Source organism: Notamacropus eugenii, chromosome X (genome assembly GCF_028372415.1).
Source record: "Notamacropus eugenii isolate mMacEug1 chromosome X, mMacEug1.pri_v2, whole genome shotgun sequence".
In the NCBI taxonomy this organism is placed as follows: domain Eukaryota; kingdom Metazoa; phylum Chordata; class Mammalia; order Diprotodontia; family Macropodidae; genus Notamacropus; species Notamacropus eugenii.
The window spans coordinates 102395939-102420095 of record NC_092879.1 but is presented as its reverse complement, the minus strand read 5'-3'; the positions used below and the strand labels follow the sequence as shown (position 1 = coordinate 102420095).

General features: G+C 51.9%; 1 protein-coding gene across 14 annotated transcripts in view; it reads left to right on the top strand.

The window, feature by feature from the left end:
• The window catches only part of HUWE1 (HECT, UBA and WWE domain containing E3 ubiquitin protein ligase 1), a 109158-nt gene that overhangs the window by 73118 nt on the left and 11883 nt on the right, over nucleotides 1–24157 (top strand). For 7 of the 14 annotated variants that reach the window (XR_011971316.1, XM_072627235.1, XM_072627237.1 and 4 more), the window contains 30 exons: nucleotides 326–478; nucleotides 568–695; nucleotides 883–964; nucleotides 1366–1542; nucleotides 1885–2047; nucleotides 2272–2630; nucleotides 2999–3194; nucleotides 4001–4168; nucleotides 4546–4691; nucleotides 5293–5359; nucleotides 6480–6697; nucleotides 7557–7768; nucleotides 9215–9397; nucleotides 9957–10129; nucleotides 10482–10630; nucleotides 11083–11158; nucleotides 11775–11873; nucleotides 12418–12551; nucleotides 12644–12812; nucleotides 14574–14802; nucleotides 16955–17133; nucleotides 17507–17596; nucleotides 17699–17841; nucleotides 18266–18311; nucleotides 19866–20141; nucleotides 20712–20958; nucleotides 21048–21181; nucleotides 22039–22256; nucleotides 22778–23066; nucleotides 23164–23266. Coding sequence is in view for 13 of the 14 variants with exons in the window: in XM_072627235.1 (XP_072483336.1) it covers nucleotides 326–478; nucleotides 568–695; nucleotides 883–964; nucleotides 1366–1542; nucleotides 1885–2047; nucleotides 2272–2630; nucleotides 2999–3194; nucleotides 4001–4168; nucleotides 4546–4691; nucleotides 5293–5359; nucleotides 6480–6697; nucleotides 7557–7768; nucleotides 9215–9397; nucleotides 9957–10129; nucleotides 10482–10630; nucleotides 11083–11158; nucleotides 11775–11873; nucleotides 12418–12551; nucleotides 12644–12812; nucleotides 14574–14802; nucleotides 16955–17133; nucleotides 17507–17596; nucleotides 17699–17841; nucleotides 18266–18311; nucleotides 19866–20141; nucleotides 20712–20958; nucleotides 21048–21181; nucleotides 22039–22256; nucleotides 22778–23066; nucleotides 23164–23266 (5006 nt within the window). In the remaining variant the exon portion in view is untranslated. The remainder of the gene's footprint in view (nucleotides 1–325; nucleotides 479–567; nucleotides 696–882; nucleotides 965–1365; nucleotides 1543–1884; nucleotides 2048–2271; nucleotides 2631–2998; nucleotides 3195–4000; nucleotides 4169–4545; nucleotides 4692–5292; nucleotides 5360–6479; nucleotides 6698–7556; nucleotides 7769–9214; nucleotides 9398–9956; nucleotides 10130–10481; nucleotides 10631–11082; nucleotides 11159–11774; nucleotides 11874–12417; nucleotides 12552–12643; nucleotides 12813–14573; nucleotides 14803–16954; nucleotides 17134–17506; nucleotides 17597–17698; nucleotides 17842–18265; nucleotides 18312–19865; nucleotides 20142–20711; nucleotides 20959–21047; nucleotides 21182–22038; nucleotides 22257–22777; nucleotides 23067–23163; nucleotides 23267–24157) is intronic. The other 7 variants (XM_072627246.1, XM_072627238.1, XM_072627247.1 and 4 more) reach the window with 5 other exon arrangements.

Here is a 24157-nt window from a genome sequence, read left to right as displayed (position 1 = left end):
CCCTGCTACCCCTTTCCATTCGCAAACCATTTTGATTTGAATCGTTAGCGCACTGAACTAGAATCTCCCTCCTGATGGACTCCCTTCAGTCTGCTTTTGGCTTCTTGGAGCTACTCAGAAAACATGGAGGGCGGGGTGCAGAGAGCGTGTGAATTTGGTGAGATTCTTCAAATACTGGTAACTTCCAGTCTGAATGAGAGGTACATGCCCTGAGTAGCCACTGGCACAAAGCAGAACTCTTATTGGTATTTACTGGCCTTTTTGCAGAGTAACCATGCGCATTGAAGTCCACGAACATCTCTCTCGTGTCTTTACTCCTTTCTAGGTCTGGGAAGCTGCTGATGTTTTGATCAAAGCAGCTCTTCCCCTGACAACCAGTGACACCAAAACAGTTTCGGAATGGATCAGTCAGATGGTGACCCTTCCTCAGGCCTCAAACTTGGCAACTAGGATCTTGCTGTTGACGTTGCTGTTCGAGGTGAGTTTCTGTGCTGTGTATGAGGGCTTTTCCGAGAGCCAGATCCATGGACAGGGGGCAGCATTTCATTCCTTCTTTTGCCAACTCAGGAATTGAAACTTCCATGTGCTCGGGTGGTTGAATCCAGTGGCATCCTCAATGTCCTCATCAAACTTCTGGAAGTGGTCCAGCCGTGCCTTCAAGCTGCCAAAGAGCAGAAGGAGGTCCATACCCCAAAGTAAGTGACAGTTGCCGACTGCCAAGGTCTCTTTGTTAGGTGGGGAAGTACCTTCGTAGGGATTCTGTGGACCCTTGTGCTGTGGCTTTGTGAAGAGCTTAGATGCACTGATCGCTCAGTTGGGGATGAACAGTGTCCTGGTGGCCTATCAGGGTTCCTTTAGGGCATTTGCTGACTCCCTTTTCAGATGGATCACCCCAGTGCTGCTCCTGATTGACTTCTATGAGAAGACAGCCATCTCCTCCAAGAGGAGAGCCCAGATGAACAAGGTAGGTGGGCAAGGTGCTGGCACTTGGAAGGAGCCAAGGTCCCCAACATGGTAAAACAGACTTTGGCTTCTTAGTGATCCTGTGGCCCATGTTGAGGAACTGGGGCAAAGTCATTATTTGGTGACCTTGCTCGTAGAACCTTAGTTGCACGTTGGACAGTTTCTCCCTAAGGTTTGATGAGGCCTCCTGGATGTTTTGGAAGTGGGTGTTGCCATTAACTGACAGCCTTCCAAGTAGCTGTCCTTTTGTCCAAAAATACTGCTTGGTTGTGGCTTAATCTTCTCCCCTATTAGAAGAACTTGGTCTTCTTGAGGAAATCTTTCTAGACACCTGACTTGGGGAGAGGTGACTGCCCACCTCCCTCCAGCAGAGGGTAGGTGACCTGCTTCTTTGCTCACCAGTACCTACAGGCTAACAACAACAATTGGCGCTGGTTTGATGACCGGTCCGGGCGCTGGTGTAGTTACAGTGCAGGCAACAACAGCACCATTGATGCTGCTTGGAAAGCTGGTGAGACAAGCGTCCGCTTCACAGCCAGCCGACGGCGCTACACCGTGCAGTTCACCACCATGGTGCAGGTATGTGAAGACACCCTTCTCGCCACAGCCTTGAAGAGTTTGGGGGTGATGGGCTTGAACAGGCTCTTGTTGTGTTTGCTAAGCCGGTGGTTTAGGGTGATCTGGGAGCCAGGAGGCCAAGTTCAGAGCAGAGAAATTTAGAAAGGTCAGCCTTTCTAAATTCAGCCTGAGAGTAAGAGAAGGAGGATCTGGCCCAAGCCCAGCAGGGCTGGCACTCAGTCTGTCCAGCTCTTGATTGGCAGCTGGCTTTTACCTGCATAGAACCACCAAGACTTGGGGGGATTCGTTCATTTCTTAAATGGCAGGTATCACGCCTTGTGTCCTGTCCCCCTCAACATCCAGGTCAATGAGGAAACTGGTAACCGGCGCCCTGTGATGCTGACCCTCCTGCGAGTGCCACGACTTAGCAAGAACACTCGAGATGGCCATGAGCAGGAGCCAGAAAAGACCCTGGATGAAGCCAAAGAGGTTGATGCCAAGCCCACAGAGGAGAGCATCTCCAGTGGTATGAGCTTCCTGCGTCCCCAACTTCACCCACCCCCACCCTCCATCAGGCATGAACACCCTGCTTGCCTAAGTCCGTTTTGTTCACTCATCTCTTGTTAAACTCTTCCCCCTGGCTAGAGGGGGGAGTGTGGCTGCTCTATGTTCGTAGAAAGCTTAGGCCTTTATTCCAGGGAACCAGAGCTGTTCCAGGAGTCTTTAATATGCTCTTATCCCCTTTCCCAGAATGCCCCTTGGCTCCTGAGAGTCCAAGCCTTGAGAAGGAGCTTGTTACTGAGGAGGCCCAACTAGGGGAGATCCTGATCCAGGGCCTGACAGAAGAGATGGTGACAGTCCTAATCAGGGCCTGCGTGAGCATGCTGGGTGTCCCAGTGGACCCAGATACACTGCATGCTACCTTGCGCCTCTGCCTCCGGCTCACCCGAGACCACAAGTATGCCCTGATGTTTGCTGAACTGAAGAGCACTCGCATGATCCTAAACTTGACCCAGAGCTCAGGCTTCAATGGATTTACCCCTCTGGTTACCCTGCTCTTGAGGCACATCATTGAGGATCCATGTACCCTGCAGCATACCATGGAAAAGGTAGGTGGCCGGTGCCTCTCTTCAAGCCTTGAGCCCTCAGCACCCCATTTGCTACTCTTCCCCTTCAGTGTGACCTTAGTTGTGTCTTACCATGAGATGGTGGAAGCAGTCATGTGCCAGCCTTGTGCTCGGGACTCTTTGTGTGATGACAACCCAACCCCCATCCCCCTTAGCTTCAAAATGAAGGAAATGCATGGGAGCTGAGTTTAAACCTAGGATTCGAGGCTAAGCATTAGGAGAATCTCACTGTGACATGAATACTTTTGGAGCTCTTCCTATTGACCTTCCCTGTGAGGATCCCGGGCATACTCTGAATGGAGACAGCTCTAGTTTGCCAGGGTTGCTTTTGATAGTGCATCATTTTCTAGGTTGTACGCTCTGCAGCTACCAGTGGGGCTGGAAGCACCACATCTGGAGTGGTATCTGGCAGCCTAGGCTCCCGGGAGATCAACTATATCCTCCGTGTCCTTGGGCCAGCTGCATGCCGTAATCCAGATATCTTCACTGAGGTGGCAAATGGCTGTATCCGCATTGCTCTTCCAGCCCCTCGAGGCTCAGGGACCGGTGAGTCTCAAGACCACATGTCTTTCGAGGTGCCATGGACTTGGATGTCTCCAAGGGTGTTGATTCTGATACATCCACATGCTTGGCATTATGTTTGTATGCTTCTGCTTCCTTTGGAGTACTTTTATTTAGCTGGGGAATACATTAGCAGCAACAGACAGAGGGTCCGAGTTCTTTGAGCTCTTCTGGGGCAGTCTGGAGGTGGGCTCGGTGCAAGCAGAAAACAGAAGGAAAGCCAAACTGGACAAATAGAGATGAAATTTGTAAGTGGGAGGGGGCCCAGCCTTGTCTCCACCTGGCATTGTCATCCTTTATCCCCTTGGAAGTCATCTCCTCCTACCTCACTTTTATATATGAAGAAAGTGGCCCAGATCAGGCTGGAGGAGCCTGGATTCCAACCTGAGCCTGCAATAGTCCTCATGCCCAATCCTGTGTCAGGTTGAGTTCCCCAATGAGTGAGGCCTATGCCATGTGCCAGCACCTTAGGACTACCCTGGCTGTGACCCTGCTTCCTCTTTCCAACTCCATCCAATTAGAGAGCTGGAAAGAAAGAGGACCTACCCCTGCTTCCTGTGCCCCCTTCCCTTGGCCAAAGGGGAACTGCTGGGGACTTCTTTAGGGAATTCCAGGCCCAACTCCTTGTCATTTCCTATCCTTTTTGAATGCTATCAAACTCTGTGAGATTTAGAAGTGCCAAGAATTTCCAATTTCATAGTAAGGCTCTGGCTCTGTCTTTGGGGCAAAGGATTGTCATGCTTGCTGACCAAGAAACCTTCACTTTTCTTTTCTCTCTCCCTTTGGCTCAGCATCAGATGATGAGTTTGAGAATTTGAGGATCAAAGGTCCAAATGCTGTTCAGTTGGTGAAGACAACCCCAGTCAAGCCCTCTCCTCTACCTCTCATTCCGGATACCATCAAGGAAGTGATTTACGACATGCTTAATGCTCTGGCTGCCTACCATGCTCCAGAAGAAGGTGTGTGGCTTGAGCAGCAATGGAACAAATTGGGCAGGGACCAGGGGCAATAGAAGGATGTGGATTAGTGTCTGAAACTTTAGAATTCCCATGGAGCCATAAATATCTGTCTCCTACTCATGCAGTCACATTGAATTTCTGGCCATTTGTAACACAAGATACATCCTGTGTTGGGTTGAGAGCTGTGATCCAGGAGACACTAATGTCCACCTGGAATTTTTTGGTGTGTTTGGTAACGTTTTGATTACCTGCCTGTTGTGATCATCATGCCATGGGCCTGGCAGCTATATCCTGGACAGACTAGAGCATCACCTGGTCCCAGGGCATCCTGATACTAAAGTTGTACGTTTATTGGGGGGTGTGGGGTTGTCTTATAGTAGAAAAATCAGACGCCAAACCTGGAGTGATGACTCAGGAGGTAAGCCAGATCCTTCAAGACATGGGGGATGAAGTATACCAGCAGTATCGCTCTCTGACACGCCAAGGCAGCGACTTTGATGCTCAGACTGGCTTCGCCATTAACGTAAGTTGGGTGTGTCTGGGAGCTTGAGTGAACCCCAGAGCATTTGGCTATGTTTAATTATTGTAGCTAGAAAGTTCTTTTTCCTTGCCATCCCTTGTTCTCTATTGGAACGACCTGTCTTCAGCTGTAAAAAGGATTTCCTCCTAATTTAGTTGCTGAATTTGTGGAGAGTAGTACAAAGGGGGCGTACATTGTAACTGGAGCTCAGCTCTCGGTCCTTAGTTATGTCATTTGTTTTTGACCCTTTCCTCACTCACAACAACCTGGTGTTATCCGTATTTGGCAGATCAGGGCACTGAGGCATCAGTCATAAAGTGCATGGCTCCAGGCCACTACTCTGAGATGGACTTCAGACCCAGGTCTCTTGTGTTCTCCCCATAATACCTATAGTGGTAGTGAGGAAACAGAGGTGCTGGGTGTGGAGGAAGACAGTTTCTTCCATGTCTGGAGCAGCCAGCTTGCCTCCCATCCCCAATCCTCCAGACATTTCTCCTTTCCTGGGAGAAACAAGGTTACTCCCCTGTCTAGCAGACTATAGTTGGAGTCCCCAGAAGCACAATCTTGAATTCATGGCTTTGTGTTCTTTTTCTCCTGTGTGCAGGCTCAAGTCTTTGCCACCGATGGTGCATCCACTGAGACACCTCAGTCAGGGACCCCACAAGGAGGAGGTAACAGTTAAGCCAGCTATTCCTTGAGTCTGTGACTATCCTGCCACACTGGCCTAGGGTGGCAGTGAGGCTGCAAGTGTGTGTAGGGGGGACATTTCGCCAAGTCTCCTCACTTGGCTTTCTCCAGGCCAAGCTCCCATGACTATCCTCTAGAAAAAAAAATGATTCTGGGAAGCTCCTGAACTGCTGGTTTCTCTGGTGGCCTGAGGTGCAGCTCCTGATTGGAGCCAGGAGCACTTGGCAGGTACTTCGCTGCTCTGTCTTCTTGCCGAGGAGTGTGGTAGCATGTCTGTCATTTTCTTCCAGGCCTCCTAGTTTCTTTCTTCACGGTTTCATGTCACACCAATCACTCAGCACTTATTCAGCTGCCTCCTCACTGACAGGCTCAGAACAAAGACAAAACTCAAGTGCTCCTGTCCTCATGTGGCTTAAATTCTAACAGGGTGGAGAATGTGGAGACTTAAAGCACACTCAGAATCGATACAAGAGAGTGGTAGTTGGGGGACAGGAGAGGTGAGGAAGAGAATAGTTCAGGTTTGAAGTAAGAAAACTGACTGGGAAGGATACAGTCCTGAGGAGACCTGCTGGAACCCAGCCCTGAGAGGGTAGTTAGGGTATGGAGAACCACAGAGCTCAGTTGCAGAGCCAGGAATGGGAAGGAAGGCTAAGGGGGTTGGAAAGGTAGCTGATTGGCTTGAAATCCAGCCAAAGTTGATGTTTGCTCCTAGTTGTCGTGAGCCACTGTGTACGGGCAGAATGTAGTTCAGTGTGCATCTTGGACAGGCTCGAGGAACAGATACCAACCAACAGGCCACTGTAGAACTCCAGGTTTGAGGACAGTAGGAGCTGGCGTGCAGAGAAGGGGATGTTTACAAGGGATGTTTGAACCACAAGATTTGGCCACTGCTTGGCACTCTAGGGGGATGATTGTGGTGCCCTTGACAGAAGAGGAATCTGGATCTTTATGTACTAAAGGCTGTTTGACATTATTGGGGTCCTGCCTGGGGACTAATTCACTGTTCCCACTGGAGGTGGATCTTCTATTGATGGTCACTGTTGGTATGAGATGTCCAGAGGGCAAGGGGAAGAATGGTGATTTGGTTCCCTCTCTCTGTCTCAGCAGCTTCTACTCCAGAGGAATCTCGGGAAGGAAAGAAAGACAAGGAAGGGGAAAGAGTTTCCGAAGAAGGCAAGCAGAAAGCCAAAGGCAGCAAGCCTTTGATGCCAACTTCCACCATTCTGAGGCTGCTGGCTGAGTTGGTCAGGTCCTATGTTGGTATTGCCACGCTGATTGCCAACTACAACTATGCTGTGGGCCAGTCAGAGCTTATCAAAGAGGTATTTACCATTGGAAACGTGTCATTTGCCCCTTCCTAGGGCACCCAGGGGAGGGGATGGGAGGAGTGATCAAACCTGGGCTTTCATGCCAGATAAGGGCTCTTTTGCTCTCCATTCTTGGCATCTGTAGTGCTGAAATCTCTGTCTTTTCCTCCTTTGGAGGCTACTCACCCCCAAAATCTGAGCATGGACATCATAGGATGTTCTGTGTTGAGATTGGAGACCAAGGTTCTCCTGATTGGCAGAGTGATGTGATTTTCCGTGAGTCTGTTCCATATTCCTCTCTGGTTCTATTTCTCCATCTCAGCCATTAGGAGATTGACTCTATACAGCCCCATAGGGCTCTTTCTCACTTGTTTTCTGGTGAAAAAAAAAAAGTCACAGCCCTACTGGGCAAGGTTTCCCCAGGCAGGTCCTACCTCTAAGTAAGCCAGCCTGCCTTCCTCCTCTCACCTTTGCCAAAGCTCCCCCATTGGCCATTCCAGGTTGGTTACTAATAAGTGTTTGAGTAGACCAAGTCCCATCACTGCTACAGAGACAGGAGGGCTTTGAGCCTCACCTTCTATTTTGTGGTCTCTGGAAGGATATTGTAACAGCAAGAGGAGCTGGTGTTCATTCTGAGCCCTTCCGTCCACTTTCCATTTGATTTTGGCCAAGGCATTTCCTCTATAGGGAATGTGATCGATGATTCCTTCCTCCCTGAGGGAATACTGTAAGGCTCTCAGGAAGTAAGTGCCAACCTCATAGAAGGGCTTAGGATAGCACAATTGGAAGTTCTCTTTCTTGGCATGAAGGTTGAGGGAGCCATTGCGAGATGGCCTTCTAATCAGACATCATGGCTGATTTTTTTCTTTTTTAGGACTGCAGCGTGCTGGCATTTGTGCTGGACCACCTTCTCCCACATACCCAGAATGCTGAGGACAAAGACACCCCAGCATTAGCCCGTCTCTTTCTTGCCAGCCTGGCTGCCGCAGGCAGTGGCACAGATGCCCAAGTGGCCCTGGTGAATGAAGTCAAGGCTGCCCTTAGCCGAGCATTGGCAATGGCTGAGAGCACAGAGAAACATGCCAGGTGAGTGGTCAAGGCCCCCAAATGCCCTGTCTGGCCCTTCAGCCAATAAGTGCCTACTATGTGCCAGGCACTTGGCACCACTGGACACATTCCCTCCCCTCGGAACTAATCATCTACCAGAGGAGGCAACCTGTGTGTATCTAGACAGACTCAGTTGAAGGTAGATAAGAGAGGGAAGGAATTGAGAGGAGTTATAGGGGGGCTTCCTGTAATAGGTTGACCTTGAGTTGCAACTTAAAGGGAGCCAGAGAGGTCAGCAGGCAGAACAGAGAATGGGGAGACCATTAGAATCAAATAGAGTGTCTAGATGTTTGTGTCATAGCCCGGAGGCTGGTGTCATTGGCTCAAAGAGAATGTGTCATGGAGTTATGTGTAACCTGAGGAAACTAGAAAGGTAGGACTTTAGACTGCCAACAGTGAATCTTCTAGTGGATCCTAGAGTTTCTCCTGGAGTAGGGACTGGGCTTACATGGAAGATTACTTTGACAGTTGAATGGAGGATGTACTGGGGGCAGGCAGAGCCACCATAGACTCTGCATTCATCCAGGTGGGAGGGACTGAAGGACTGTTCCAGATGTGACAGGCAGGGGCCAAGAGCAGGGAGTGGATTGGATAGATACTGCTGAGGTGAAATAGACAGGCCTTAGCACCATATTGGATACAGGGGGGTAAAAGAGAGTAGTGTACAGAATGACTTCTAGGTTATGAGCCTGAGGGGGGTGGGGTACAGTTTAGGGGGAGATTTTGAGTTCTGCTTTGGATATAAGGTGTCTAATATATCTGCTAGGCATCCAGTTTGAGATGTCTGCAAGGCAGTTGCACAGGCAAAATTGGAGGTTGTGGTGGGGGGGAGAGGGTAGATTTGAGAATTGTCAGCATACAAATAGATGGTTATTTCATCCATGGGAGCTAGGGAGGTCCCCCATTGAAGTTAGTCTAGAGGGGTAAGAGCAGAGGGCCCAGGACAGGACCCCTCAGGGATGCCTATGGTGAGGGTGTGATCTGCAGGAGCATGTCCTGCAAAGGAGACAGGGCAGGGAGTGGTCTGAGAGGGAGGAAGAGAACCAGGGCAGAGGCTGTCCCGAAAACCTAGAGACAAGAGTATTGAGTAAAAGAGAGTGTTCAGCGGTGTCCAAAGCTAGAGGGAGGTCAAGGAGTATGAGGATGGAGAAAAGACCATTGGATTTGTCAGCTAAGAGATCATTGGTCTCTTTGGAGAAAGTAATTTTTGTGGAATGACCACGTTGGCAGCCCCATAGGGCTCACGGGAGGACAGAAAGTACACCTCTGTCATGTCAGAGTAAATTAGGCAGTAATGCTAGGTCTGTGTTGGGAGTATCAGACTGGGTCATCTCATGCGTTCCCTTACAGGCTGCTCCTGTGTGGCCTTGGGAATTCGGGGTAGGGGGAGGAGGCCCTAGCAGCCCTTTCTCTTGCCCACCACAGGCTCCAAGCAGTGATGTGCATCATAAGCACCATCATGGAGTCATGCCCCTCCACCTCCAGCTTCTATAGTAGCACCACGGCCAAGACCCAGCACAACGGCATGAACAACATTATTCGGCTCTTCTTGAAGAAAGGCCTCGTGAATGACTTGGCGCGAGTGCCCCATAGTCTGGACCTCTCCAGGTAAGAGCTCAGCCCACATGGTGGCAGAGTGAGCCCCACTAGGCTCCTTCTTTCCTCCCTTTCAAACTTTGGACTTTTCTTGACTGCCTATGAAACAGAGTTCTTCAACTTGGCAATCCTAGAAGGTTCACAAAAGTTTTGTGATTGACTGGGGGGCCTGCCACCCCTTTCATCTGCCAACCGAAGAGCTCATGTCCTGAGTTCTTCCTGGCTAGCACTGCTAGCTTCTCTTTCTGTCCCCAAATCCCAGTGTTAGGTCACTGAAAAGGCCAATGATGGATGCCATTTTTAGAACTATGTGCTCCGATAGATCAAAGACCATACTTTTGATGGCAGAGGAAATGTATTTCTGTTCAAATACAGTGGTCAGGAATTTGGGGCAGGAAGCCCAGGCTCCAATTCCCTGGTTCTCATTTGTCCAGTGACCTTTTCTTTACTCTAGGAATTTTCTTGGCCTCCAGCACCGCATGCTCGTGATACATACAGATGGTGACTCTCCTCTGAGAGCTTTGCTGGATCTCCTGTGCTCATTTCATCTTTCTCTCTCCCTATGTGTCAGTCCCAACATGGCCAACACTGTCAATGCTGCCCTGAAGCCTTTGGAGACACTGTCACGGATTGTGAACCAACCCAGCAGCCTCTTTGGAAGCAAGAGTGCCTCCGGAAAAACCAAATCTGAGCAGGATGCTCCAGGAGCATCTCAAGATGCCAACAGCAACACACAGGACCCAGGTAGGGGAGAGCAAGGGAGTTGGGCCTGGGAGACAGGTGGCGTGCTCATGTGGGTGAGTGCACAAGGACTTTACAAGCCACGTGGAGAGTAGTGCTTTCCAAAGAGGTCCACTAAGTCTGGTGGCATTTCTCAGTCAAGCCACCACAAGTCCAGCCTCTAGCAAAACCACAGAGCTACCTGAGGGTGGCTCCGCTGTTCATGAGGACTCACTTTGCTGCTGCTGCTGCTGCTTTTTCCTCCGCTGGACCCTGCCTTCATTGAGTGAAATGCCCCCCTCCCAGTCTTTTTTCCCTCTTCTTCTTGTCTGTGTTCCTCATGTTAGTGTCATGAAATGCATGTTCATTGTTTCAGGAGAGACGGGGGAGACAGAAGTACAAGAGGAGGATCATGATGCCACTCAAACAGAGGTGGCAGATGGTGATATCATGGATGGAGAAGCCGAAAGTGACACCGTAGTGATTGCTGGGCAGCCCCAGGTGCTCAGTACTCAGGAGATGCAGGTATGGCCCCTGCTCAGCAGGCTCGTAACCATTGCCCAGAACTCCAGGGAGACAGCCAGATAGATGCTGGCTTTGTGGCCCTGTGTGACTTCGGCAGGTCACAACATTTCTAGGTCTCCACTTTCCTGTCTGTGAAAAAAAATGTTGGGTTTAGTAATACCTAAGAGCTCAGCATCAACAAAGCTGGACCAGTTGGGATTCTCTTGGACCAAGGCTAGACAGAAATTTGTGGGGTTTGGCTTAGCAGTGACAGATGGTCTTCTCCCAAGCTCATTGAGCCATTAAGGAAGCTGGGCTGAATGCTGGCTGGGCCAACGGAAGTTGGAGATGGTGCCTTGGCCAGGAGCAAGGCTCATAGGACTGGTGCTTTCCACTAACTGCACTCGGAGCCTTGGGCCTGGGGCTAGTGTGACAAGAGCCATGGTTTATTGTTGCTGTTTGTTTTCCCTCAGGTTGAGAATGAGCTTGAAGACCTAATAGATGAGCTGCTTGAGAGAGATGGTGGATCTGGGAACAGCACAATCCTAGGTGAGCAGTGTAGGACTAAGCAGAGTCTTTCAATTCCTCTGGATCTCTTTTCTCCACCCCACACATGCCCTCCGTCTCCTTCCTCTCTTATCTCCTTTCTCATCTCACTTCCCTCCTTCTTTTTCCTCTTCTCCCTCTCCCCACCCCCACGACTGAGAGAATGTCAGTTCCTTTCTCAGCCCCTGCTTGCTCAGCTCGACCTATGCGTGTCTCAGTCGCATGTTGGGGCCTAGGGTCTGGCCTGTGGTACCATCAGGAAAGCAGACGTGTTTCTCCTTGTACAAAGTTCTTGCTCTTCCTGGGGGTTTTGCATGAATTGTAGGTTGAAAGAGAGAGGTTGACTTCAGGCCTCAGCAGTGTTGACATGGCAGTGGCCCTACCCCACGGTGACAGGATCACGGAAGGGGTCGAACTCCTTTGTTGTCGTTCAGTTATGTTGCAGGACGGGCTGAGGAGGGTAGGCATTTACCCTCTGAGCCACCAAGAAGGAAAAGTCCTGGGACCAGAGTGTGTCCAGGCTCAGGGTGCGGAGGTAGCCTGGGCTGACCTGAGGTAGAAGGGGAAGCCATTTCCTCCGGTTTCAGTGGCCTGGTGGGTTCTGCTCTGTAACCTTCAGTGGGCAGGAGTGGAGAGGACGAGTCACAAGAGGATGTGCTGATGGACGAAGCTCCCTCCAACCTCAGCCAGGCTTCCACCTTGCAGGCCAACCGAGAAGGTGAGAGTGCAAAGGCGAACGAACCCTCCCATCATGCCCTTGCAAGCCTGGCACTCCACCCTGCCCAATTGGATGAAGTCATGGGGTCTCTGTTGGTCTGCATATGGCTCCCAGACCACGTTTGGATACAGCTACAGGTGGCCCAGTGTGTCCTGGGGTAGTTGGCAACTTACTGGTTTGGCATGACTCACTTTTCCTCAAGTTCTCTCCTCCATCTACCCATTCCCATTGGTTCCGAAAGCTCTCAGTAAGAAGGTTGTGACAGATATGGGGAGAAAGCCGAGAGGAGGATGGGTGGGCAGCTTTGGGTCCAGCATCTAGAAGTGTGTTCCGCCCCCCCCCCCCCCCCCCTCCCCCAGCCTCCTCATCGCTACTAACCTGTGCAGCTTGTTTTCAGGATAGGGGCCTCTTGGGGCTTTCAGGAAGCCTAGGCCAGCTGGAGGCCTCCAGGACTTGCCTTCATTCCTCCTCTATCCCCATCCCTCCTTCCCTTCCACCTACCGCCTTTGGCCCCACAGCCCTCTGGTGTGATTCTTCGTTGTAGATTCAATGAATCTCTTGGATGCTGAGGATGAGGAGGAGCACACCCAAGAGGAGGACAGCAGCGGCAGCAATGAGGATGAGGACGAGAGTCAGGATGAGGAGGAAGAGGAGGAGGAAGATGAGGAAGACGACCAGGTGGGTTATGGCATGCCACTTGCCCCTGGCCAGCGCCTTCCCTCTCCTGCGAGCATCTCACGTGCTGAGTTGCCATCTGTCTCCTTCTTTAGGATGATGAGGAAGGTGAAGAGGGGGATGAGGATGACGACGATGACGGCTCAGAGATGGAGTTGGACGAGGATTACCCCGACATGAACGCATCCCCTTTAGTCCGCTTTGAGCGCTTCGATCGAGAGGACGACCTTATCATTGAATTTGACAACATGTTCTCCAGTGCCAGTAAGACCCACACCAGCACTCCCAAGGGAGCTGGGCCTGCCCCCGTCCTGTGGCCTTCCTTTGTTTGAAGGGGATCGCCAAGGCCATAGATGGGCTTGTCCTCCCCTGGCTAACTGTACAATTGGCGGCCATCCGCCTCAGTGTGCCCGAGAACACTTAGGTGGGGGCTGGCAGGCACATCTCTTTCCTCTTCCTTAGGAAGTTTGGGCATTGCAGATTTCAATGACAAAGCCAACTTAACTTGTGTAACCAAGACATCTTGGTTTGGGTTTGAGAGAAAGCCTCTTCGACGTGAGCCCTGTGTGCCCATGTGACTGTGCCTCTTGGTTAAGCAGATATTGGGGGGCTAAGCCCCAGATGAGTGTGATGCTTCTGTGAGGAGTGTGCCATCTTCTGCCTAAATATTAAGTCTAACTGTACACCAAAGTGGGAGGCAGGGTAACCATGAACACTGCCACACATACCCTCACCCCACCTCTCAAAAAAATGCAACAAGGGAAGGGTTGGGCCTCCTCCAAGGGGGCACAAAAGGAATTGTGTGCTTAGAAACATCCTGATCATGGAATTCCTCTGAGCCGGCCCGGAACTAAACCTGGGGCTACAGAGACAAGAAATGAAGCAACCCTTGATAAGGAGCTGCCATTCTAAGGGGAGACGACCAGACTGTGGAGAGGAGGCCTACAGAGGCCCTCGGTGCAAGGCCACATTGAGAGTAAATCACAAGTGGTTCATTACAGCATATCTTGAGAGGGCACAGCAGAACAGGAAGACCTGGTGGCATAGACAAGACATCTCAGCTGTGTGGGAGGACCAAAGGGCAGCTGGCTAAGGTGGTGAAGGGAGGCCAGGAACTGCTGTGTATGCTCAAGGCAGTAGGACCCAGAGACTCAGAGTTTGGCAGGGGTGACATGGCCTGGCCCAGCACAGGAAGAGTGAGAGGCTGCTGGGCTGGACACTTTGGTGTCACAGTTGGCTGGCTATGGTGAGGAAGCTAAGGAAAGTGGGAGCAGCGGTTTCTGAATGAGCTGACTTTGGTGGGAAAGCTGAGTTGTTGATGTCACAGGAACAGCCAGTCTGGGAAGTATCAGCTATGCAGTTGGCAATGGGGCCTGAAACTGGGGGTGTCTATAGCCACTATCTATGGAGAAACAACACTTAAAGCCCCAGGTGCTCCTGAAATCCTCAGCAGCAGGTGTAGACAGGAGAGTTGTGGCCTAGGAAAGGGACCATGTTAGGGGCAGCAAGAATTGCGCTCCCCCCCCCCCCCCCCCCAAAAAAAAAAAAAAGAAAAGAAAAATTGGCAGTGGAAAGTTCCTTAGTGACTTTCAGGGGAGAACTTAACAATGAGATGAGGAATCAGGCAGCTGGGCAGCAAAGGCCTAGAATGACTAGAGGTGCCTAGTGTAGGGTGAGCTCAAAGACCAGTGTGGGGTGGGGAATTCCTGTTGAGTGTTTCTTAGAGGTGTCTGAATGCAGAAGAGGCATTCTGGAGAAGACAATGGCCGATGGGGCTGGAAAGGAGTTTTGGGGTGGGAGGGAGCTTGTGCCCATTTGTTTCCCTCAAGTCTGCCCCAAGTCAGCAAAAACTTGGCTTATGTTTCATCTCTTCCTCTGTTCCCACCTCAGTTCTCTCACTGTAGACTGTCTGGCACTTCACCAGCCCTTCTAGTCCAGCCTCTGGGTTAAATGGGTCCCTGGAGGCAACAGGTAGCTCAAGAATATGCCCTGTCTGCCCTAACACCTTGTTTATTTTCTTTACAGCAGATATCCCTCCGTCCCCAGGGAACATCCCCACTACCCACCCATTAATGGTACGGCACGCGGACCACAGCTCTCTCACCCTGGGCAGTGGTTCATCTACCACCCGCCTCACCCAGGGCATGGGCCGCAGCCAGAGGACGCTGAGGCAGCTGACAGCCAATACAGGGCATACAATCCACGTGCATTACCCTGGCAATCGGCAGCCCAACCCACCACTCATACTGCAGAGGTGAGTTGACCAGGAAGTCCCTCCCTGTTGTTCCTTCTGTGCCTGCTCAAGGTACAAGTTTCCTCTGCTGGGTGCAAAGGGGGAGCAGCTCAGCTTGACATTTCATTGATAGAGAGACCCTCCCCCAGCTGGGAAACACCCCCCACCAACTCCAGGCTGTTCTTTCTGTGACTTCTCTCTCTGGGTGGAGGAACACCAGCTGAAGTGACCAGCCAGGTTCCCGTGGTCACTGTCCAAGGCAGGGATTCAACCCAGGACTTCCTGGTATAGAAGCCAGCCTTTCTGGCCTCCACTTTGCCACACTGCCAGGCCAGGGCAGGGCTGGGGGCACAAGGGAGGGAGACCAGAGGAGAGTTTGCATGATGCAATTTTGTTCTGTTTCTGACCAGACTCTGGAACCACCCCCCACCCCCGATGTGTGTTCTAGCAGCCTCCAGTCTGTCCAGCATTGCCACTGCCTCTGGTTTTGGCAGATTAATTAGATTGATGAAAGTTTTCCCAGGGATCCCTGGGGATGGAGGGAATTGCCAAGAGTAAGCTCTCTTGGCTTCCACACTGGCCTGTTTTCAGCGGGGCATTAAAAGGATGCTCAGGCTGTAGGGAGATAGGGGTTGTTTGTTGTCTTTCAGTCACCCCAGTCACGTCTGACTCTTTGTAACCCCATTTGGGTGGTTTTTGTTTGTTTTTGGCAAAGAGATTGGAGTGGTTTGCCATTTGACAGTTGGGCAAACTGAGTCAAAACAGGGCGATATAACTTGCCCAGGGTCACACAGCTTGGAAGTGTCTGAGGTCAGATTTGAACTCAGGTCTTCCTGACTCAAGGCCCAGCACTGTAGCCACTGTCACCTAGCTATCTCCAGGGGTTTAACAGGTAAGCTGTTTAAGTGACTGTTGGCCTGAAGAGGAATGTCTCTAGTGGAGAGCCCCAGGGATCTCCCCTGAGCTGAGCTTTGTGCTGCTCAGCCCACCATTGGTGGTAGTGATATGTGTGACAGCACAGACAGCCAATTAGTTGGGCTTTCAGGGGACTCAATCTGCTAGGCCCTAGCAGGGCCTTGGCAGGAAGCTGCCTGGGGGTGGCAAGAGGGTTTGCCAAAAGCCAGTTCAAAAGGCCAAGTTGAGGATGGTGGGTTGGGTGAGGAAGGACAGCCACTGCTAAGAGTTCAGGAAGATTGGATGGGACCCCACAAAGGTCTCAAAGGAGGAAAATCCGCTGAACCTAGGCAGGCTACCACAGACACAGGTCCTCATGCAAGACAAACTCTCCAGGAGTGAGCGGTTCTTTCTTCCTCACGCTGGTTAGCAGCCTAGCCGGCTCCTACTTGTGACAATTTCTCCTCATCCTGCTGCTTTGACTGATCTCTTGAATTCTTTTGTATGCTTTTTGCCATGTGCTTTTGCTGTGGAATGTTGCTTCCAATGGATTCTGCTCACCTCTTCTTTAATGAATTGGGGGTGGGGGTTCACAGCAGACAAGGATACACCATATCAAGAAGGGAGGGATGGTGAAAACATTTTGATGTGAGAAAATGGTCGAAGCAACTTTTACAGGTTTCTGTAGCCATGTGATTTCATGGGCTCCATGAACAAAGACCATGTTCTCTGCGCCAGTCAGATCCCATCTGGGAGCCTCAAGCTGGTTACCCAGCATAAGAGGCCTGGAAACCCACGTCATCCAGATCTTGCTTTATGATATATCAGTTTGTTTGGCCCAGAGAAACTTTTAATGTTTGTGACTTGGATGCCTGAAGAAGGGCTGTGGTGGGGGCCAGGGAAGTGGAGTGCGATCTACTTCTCTCCAGCCTAGTGAGTGGCACGCTGCTGGCCTCAGTCAGGACATGTGTGGCCCTGAATATGGGAGCCTGTACAATAACAGTGATGTTGGAGGATTTCTCTGAATCCCTTTAGTCAAGATGTCCTGATTCCCAAACCCAGTAAGAGCTGGCTGCCATGGTGTAAACTGGGACAGTCTGAACAGAAGCCAGAGGCCATGTGGCCAGATGGTTCTTCCTGAGAAGTCACTGCTTCTTTGTGAGCACAGGAGGGGGAACCAGAGATGGAAAGAAGCTTGGGGCCTAGGAGGGAGGGCCAGGTCAAGGTACTTGGCTTTTCCTCCCCATGGCTTCCCCTGTGACTCTCTCCTTCTATGCAGATTGCTAGGCCCTTCCGCCGCAGCTGATATCCTTCAGCTGAGCAGTAGCCTGCCCCTCCAGAGTCGAGGTCGGGCCCGCCTGCTGGTGGGGAATGATGATGTGCACATCATTGCCCGCTCTGATGACGAGTTGCTTGACGACTTCTTCCATGACCAGAGCACAGCTACCAGCCAGGCAGGTGCGTTAGCCCAGAGATCCCTGGGGACAGAGGAAATTGCCAAGAGTGAGCTCTCTTGGCTTCCATACTCATTTGTTCCTCTTTGGGCTTTGAGAGACTTGGTGCCTGGGGCAGTGCATTGGAAGGACCCCCTGGGTCCAAATCCCAGCCCTGTTGTGGCTTATAGCAACAAGCCTTGGGGTCATCACTCCTGTTCAACTGTAAATTTAGGGCAATTTTGACTGGCCTCAGTTTGTGGCCCTCATTGTTCCACCCCTAGCACCTACTGGGGTGACAAGCTTCTACCGAACTTGAGGGCTAGGCAGGAGGTGGGGTGGACAGAGGGGCTGGTGCCTGCAGCAGATGCCAATCCCTCCTTTGCTTCCTGCCACAGGGACTCTCTCGAGCATCCCCACAGCCCTGACTCGCTGGACAGAGGAATGTAAGGTGCTGGATGCTGAGAGTATGCATGACTGTGTGTCTGGTGAGTTGGGGCCAGGGCCACGGGGCTATCGCTTCCCTTGGCCCAGGCCGCCTCATCTCTAACCCAGCCTGTGGCCTCCTGCTGGCCATCTCCTGTCTGCAGTGGTGAAAGTGCCTGTCCTCAATCAACTGGAGTCCCTCAGGGACGAGGAGCTGGAAGAGAGGCGAGAAAAACGGAGGCAGCAGCTGGCCGATGGAGAGTCCAAAGGGAAAGAAGAGAAGGAGAGTAAGGACCAGAGCCCTCAGGTCAGTTGGCGTGGTCCGAGCTGATGTGGGCCTGAAGGGCGGGGAGGGACACACAGGTGAGCCAGGCCCCCTTTATTTTACCCATGAGGAAGCTTTACTCCCCAACCTTTTAGCCACCAACTGGGACTCACCAGTGGAGGTAGCAAGGTGTCCCTTGGTCATCACCAGTGCAGTGGCCATGGCCCACCAGCATATGGTCCTAAAGTCGACCTCACTTTGGTTGGCAATGCCTACACCTGTTACGGGGCACTCTGCTGTCTAGGGAGGAGAGTCCATACAGACCCATCCGGCTGCCCACCAGCCGTGCTTGGCCTCTACCCCGGAGGTCAGTCTGACACAGAAAGCAGCGGCTTGGTGACCTCCTGGCAGCATCGGGTCTCTCACTCAGAGCAATCCCACGTTGGTCTTTTGCTTCCCTCCACAGGACACTGCATCCAAAACGGATACTTCTTCCCAACAGACCGTCTCAGGTAATTGGCCCCTCCTCCCTTGGCTTCCACCTTGTCGCGCTATTGGCTCTTTAACACCCTTTTCTCTGTTCTGAGTAACTGGCTCTAGGTGGGCAGAATCTCACAGAAGAATCTCTGTGCCCCGCGGGATGAGGTAGTAGATTGTATAGTTTTAGGGTCACACCCGATCTTGGAGATAACTATACAGTCTACTGTCTTTCTCACGGAGCTTCACTCTCACCACATCCAGCCTCTCTTGGCACGAGGCTAACGCTGCAGGCCACCTTCTGCTACGGCCTACTTAGCCACATGGAGGCACCAGGGCAGCCACATCTAGGTGGGAAGGGGCCTCTGCTGACCCTGCCAACCTTGCTTGGCCCCTGGCTGATGGCACTTGGGCCACAGGGAGGGGTGCGTGGGGGGTTGGGGGGTGATGATGATAACAATGACAGTGTTTGTAGAGTACTTAGCTAAGTGCTTCCTCCTAGCATCCCCAAAAGGCCAGTGCTGTTATTTTCCCCATGTGACAATTGAGGCAAATGAGGCAGACAGACACGAAGGGATTTGCCTTGCCTGTCACAGCTCTTAAGTGTCTGAGGCCATATTGGAACTCAAGCCTTTTCTGACTCTAGACCCAGCTGTCTGCCCATTGTGCTGCCTACTTGGATTAGAATTAGGGTAGATCGAGGCTTTGAGCCCATGTCTTTGGGCCCCAAATTTACCATCTGGAGACAATGGACATTAGACTTAGGGTTGGTGGGCTTTTGTTTACGTGGCGAGCTCCCTTCACCAAGGTGATCTCAGAGCACTAAGAAACTGTTGTGCTCCCACGGTCAGAACCAGTAGTGGTTGTCTGAGGCTTGTGTGCGTGCAAACATGCTCATTCTCTCTCTATCTCTCACTCTCTACTTTCTCTTGCTCTTTTCCTCTCTCTCTTTGTCCTGTCTCTCTTCCTCCCCCTCCCCTTTCTATAGTTAGAGGAATCAGGTCTCCATTAGGATCAAGAGGTAGTAAATTGTATTCTTTGGGGATTGGGATTGTTTTGGCCCCATCAGAAGCTAGCTTATACACCTTCCTTCCTGGTGATGTGGTACGATCCCCTTGCTCCTTTCTTACCAGGTGGCCCAGTCCCACAGGTACTGCTACCCCTGCAGGCAAGTTGCTACCAGTAAAAGGGGTACATTCTTCCTCCTGAGTTTGATGGAAAGATACATAAGCCAAAACAAAGGGCACTGCAGCTTGTCCTTGCCACAGTTATTGACCCAGGAAACAGTGGCAGTGGGCCTGCTAGGAGCTAAGAGCCCTGGGAGGCAACCAGGGGATAGAGCGGCAGCAGGTGCAGTAACTGCAGGGTGGCAGGCCCAGGGGCCAGAAGCCCTAGTATAGCTCCACATCCCTGACAAGGCACCATTTCCCCATTCCAGCCAGATGTGCAACAGTTATTCTGGGCTGGCTAGCCCAGGGCAGCCCCAGCATCTCCCCCTTTCCTGCTTAGGTTTGGCCAGCCTCTTGCCAGGCTGCATATGATCCTCAGCCAGTGGCTTTAACACCCATTCCCTATTTTTTCCGAGAAAGATCAGACTCCTGGATCCGACAGCTGCCCCACAACCCCATCTTCAGCTGAAGGCACCTCAACCAGGCCCAAACAGACCCTGGTCACTCTGGAAACCTCTCAACAGCCACCTCCAGCAGCCACAAGCAACCTTGACCAGGAGCTCCCTGGCCCAGCTCCAGCCCCAGATGCTGCCCCCCAGCCACTGATGCCTGCAGAGCATGAAGACTTGGGCACTGGACGAGCCAGTGGGGAAACAGAAGCCACACAAATGGAGTTCTCCCCAGCTCCCACAATAAGTAAGCACCAAATGCAAACCAGTGCTATTCCTTGGCTAGCAAGGGCCATCCCTGGGGCTCAGGATTCTAAAGACCATCTAGTCTTTGCCCCATATCCTGGACCAAATTTGAACCAAGACCTTCAGAGTAAACTCAGCTGCCATGAGGGAAAGTTGATTCTCTGCCCACCCCCATGAATTCAAGCTTTTGGAGCTCCTAGAACCCACCCTGCCAGCCTAGGGGTAGGGAGGGAGAGGACAAATGTCAAAAAAAAAAAAAAAAAGATCTCCGCTGCCCCTGTGGAGGGCACACCATGAACTGCCAATGGGATCCAATAGTGAGGAAGGTAAAGGTAGCCTCCAAAGGGAGGCTAGGAGGCCAGGTACTCTACAGTGGACTTTGATAAGGAAGTGGGACAGATAAAGGAGAAAACCTTCTCTTGATTGGAAGAAAGGGATCATGGCAGTTGGTGCCCATGAGGATTGGGGCCAATTCTGTTGACGTTTCTTGCCCTCTTGTTGCTACTTCCATCTGCCCCCCACCCCCAAAGGCGGGCAGGCATTGACTTCTCTCCTTCTGGTTTCTGCACAGCATCCCTGTCTCCAGAAAGGGCTGAGGACTCAGATGCCCTGACAGCTGTGAGCAGCCAGCTGGAGGGCTCCCCTATGGATACCAGCAGCCTAGCATCCTGTAACCTGGAAGAGGCCAGTGGTGTGGAAGCTCCTGGGCCAGCTCCCACCACTCCCGGAGATCCACCTCAGGCTGAGACAGAAACACAGGGCAGTGGTGATGGGCCCAGAGAGTCCCCGGAAGAGTCTCCACAGCAGGCTGAAGACAGGTATGCTTTGGGAACGCAGCCTCTTCCTTTCACAGGGCATGCTCCTCCTTAGACACTCAGTGACCTTTCCTCCCCTTGTGTTTGCCTAGCTCTCCCCCTGGCTCATCCTCAGAAAGCTCCTCCACCCGAGATTCTGCAGTGGCCATTTCTGGAGCAGATTCCAGGGGCCTCCTGGAAGAGCCCCTCCCCTCAACAAGCAGTGAAGAAGATGACCCTCTGGCTGGTGAGGCTCTGGACAGGGAAGGTGCCTGGGCTTTGTGTTGAGGCCAGCCCCACCGGGGGAAGGTCACACAGGCTAGGCACCTTGCAGATCAAGAGGCTCAGCTGCTATTGGCCATCCATGCCCCTCAGACCCAACACAGACCAGGTGCTCCCAGTCCCAAGGAAATTAAGTCACAAGTATTAAAATATGGAGATGAGCAGTGTGACAGCGGGAATAGGTCAAAGCTCTCAGCCCAGTCACTTTAGTGGCTGCTTGGTTCTGTGACTTTGGGCAGATGGCCACTGTTTTGATTTCCTCATCTTTAGAAAGTAGGGCTAATAACCATAATCACAAGATTAGACAAACCTGAGTCATTGCTTAAGAGAGAACAAAAGTAGGAAAGAGAGAGCAATGCTATTGGCTTTCGTCAGGGCAGGTCCGAGCACAGTAGGCATCGGAGTGCCTTGGCAGGAACGATGTGAGTGAATTTTTCCCCTTTTTGCCAGCCACTGAGAAGAGCAGCTGTAGCCAAGGGTCTCTCTTTAGGTGGAGAGATGGGATGCTGTCTGAGTTTTTTCTGGGGCTTGGGAACATTCACCAAAAGACCCTGACTTTAAAAGACAGGAGTTTGAACAGGAAGATTATCCAAGGCACAACCAGTCTACTTTTGGCCTGACAGACAGCCACCATGCCAAACTGCTCCCCAGTCTGTGGGTGGTTTCCATTGATCACTCCTTGGCTAGGTCTAAGCCACATGGAAAATGCACACGTGTTTGCCCTGTGATCCATGGCACAGGCTCCACACGATTGGGCTAGTTTTCTCCAGGGATTTTCTAGGTACCACTGTAGAGCTGACTGTCTGGCCTCACTTTCCCTAGGTATCAATCTGCCCGAAGGTGTGGATCCCTCCTTTTTGGCTGCTCTGCCTGATGATATCCGCAGGGAGGTCTTACAGAATCAACTGGGCATCCGGCCCCCTGCCCGGGTCGCCCCTGCTGCCACCACCCCAACTCCTCCCCCTGTGGTGGGGAACCCTGGGGTGACTGAAGTGAGCCCTGAGTTCCTTGCAGCTCTGCCCCCTGCTATTCAGGAGGAGGTATGTGGCAGGAGGGATATACCTTCTTTCCTGAATTCCTTGTGGGGGGAGGTTCCTGCTTGCTTCCTCACTCCTGTTCACTTCAGTTGATTCAACAGACATAAAGTACCTATTGAGTGCAGGCCTACAAGCACCTGCCCTGTGAGCTTACTTTCTGCTTGGGGAAGAACACACACAAGGGATGCCTAAAAGAAAGGTGGCAGAAGCCGTACCCTCAGCCCAGTTCTTCTGCCGCAGCTAGTCAAACTTTCCAGGTCTCTTAGGCACCAGCTGTGGACTACTCCTCACTGGTCACCAGGGGAATGGTGGCACTCGGAGCAACCAAGGCTCATCAAGCATGTTTGTGGCAGACCTGAGGGCTTCGAGCTCTTCGTGGCCAAGTTCTTTCAATTTCTCTGCCCTGAACAAACTTTTGCCTTTGTCTTTCCCCTGAGCTACATTGGACCCCACCCACCTTCATAAAGTGAGAAGATTGTACTGAGTGCTGAACGCTTCACCCTTATTTTTTCTCTGTGCTTCAGGTCCTTGCCCAGCAGCGCGCTGAGCAGCAGAGGCGAGAGCTGGCCCAGAATGCCAGTTCGGACACTCCAATGGACCCAGTGACCTTCATCCAAACTCTGCCATCAGACCTACGCCGCAGCGTACTAGAGGACATGGAGGACAGTGTGCTGGCAGTGATGCCTCCTGACATTGCCGCGGAGGCCCAAGCCCTTCGACGAGAGCAGGAGGCCCGGCAGAGACAGCTGATGCATGAGAGGCTCTTTGGACACAGCAGCACATCAGCCCTCTCTGCTATCCTCAGGAGCCCAGGTACATGATAAAGTAGGGACAGGGTAGGGGCCTCTGGGGCCAAATTCCAGGCCTGGCATATCTCTTCTTCCTCTGATGTTCTTTCTGTCCCTGGCAGCCTTCACAAGTCGCCTGAGTGGCAACCGTGGAGTCCAGTACACACGCCTGGCTGTCCAGAGGGGTGGTACTTTCCAGATGAGTGGGAGCAGTAGCCACACCAGGTATGTGCCTTCCCAGGGCCCCATTTTCTGAATGCCAGCTTGCCTCTTTGCACAACAGGCAACAGCGTTGTCTCTGTCTCCCACTCATTTGGGCCTGGGACAAGCAGCCAACCTTCAACTGGTCATGATGGCTTTCTCAGAGTAGGAAGGGGACTTGCCTAGGTCACAGAGTGGCAGGGTATGCAGCTTGGACCCACATCTTCCAGTGCAGGACTTTCCAAAACAACCAAGTACCTCCAGCATTTATTAGACAACTCCCTTCCCCTCTGGACCCTTCCAGTGTTGGCATGGGTCAGACTGGGCTAGAGTTTCTCACTAACACTTGGCCCTGCTCCCTGTAAGGATAGGACTTTGGAGCTTATTCATCTCATCTGACTTGGCTGGCCATGCTAAACTCTGCAAGGAGTAACGAAGGTGGCATGGAGCAGGATGGACAGCCTTACCTGACTGGGGGCCTGGCACAGGAAACAGAGCAGAAGCAGAGGGCCAGAACCATGGCACGTGATCATTGTTTAGGATTAGACTAGAATTCCAAAGAGGAAAGGGATGGCAGGCCATGAATACCATGAAGAATGTGTCTGGGAAATGGAGTTAGGCATGTACTAAAGGATACCTGAGGACCCTCCTCACCCTAAACCCTGTCATCCTAAGGAGTGAAGACCCAACTACGCATTCCCTGAAATCCTTCTTAATCAGATCAGCAACAGCAGAATAGGATGGGCCAGCCTCCCTCAGCAGGGAGTGAGTGGCAGCATGCCACTCCCACCCGCAGGAACCTCTGTAATCCATTGCTAGTGGCAGAATTTGAACATAGAGACAATTTCTTTATTTGGGCCCTGTTTCCACAGTGGTTAAAGGTAGTATTTGTGAGATAAAAGCCATGTGTCTTAT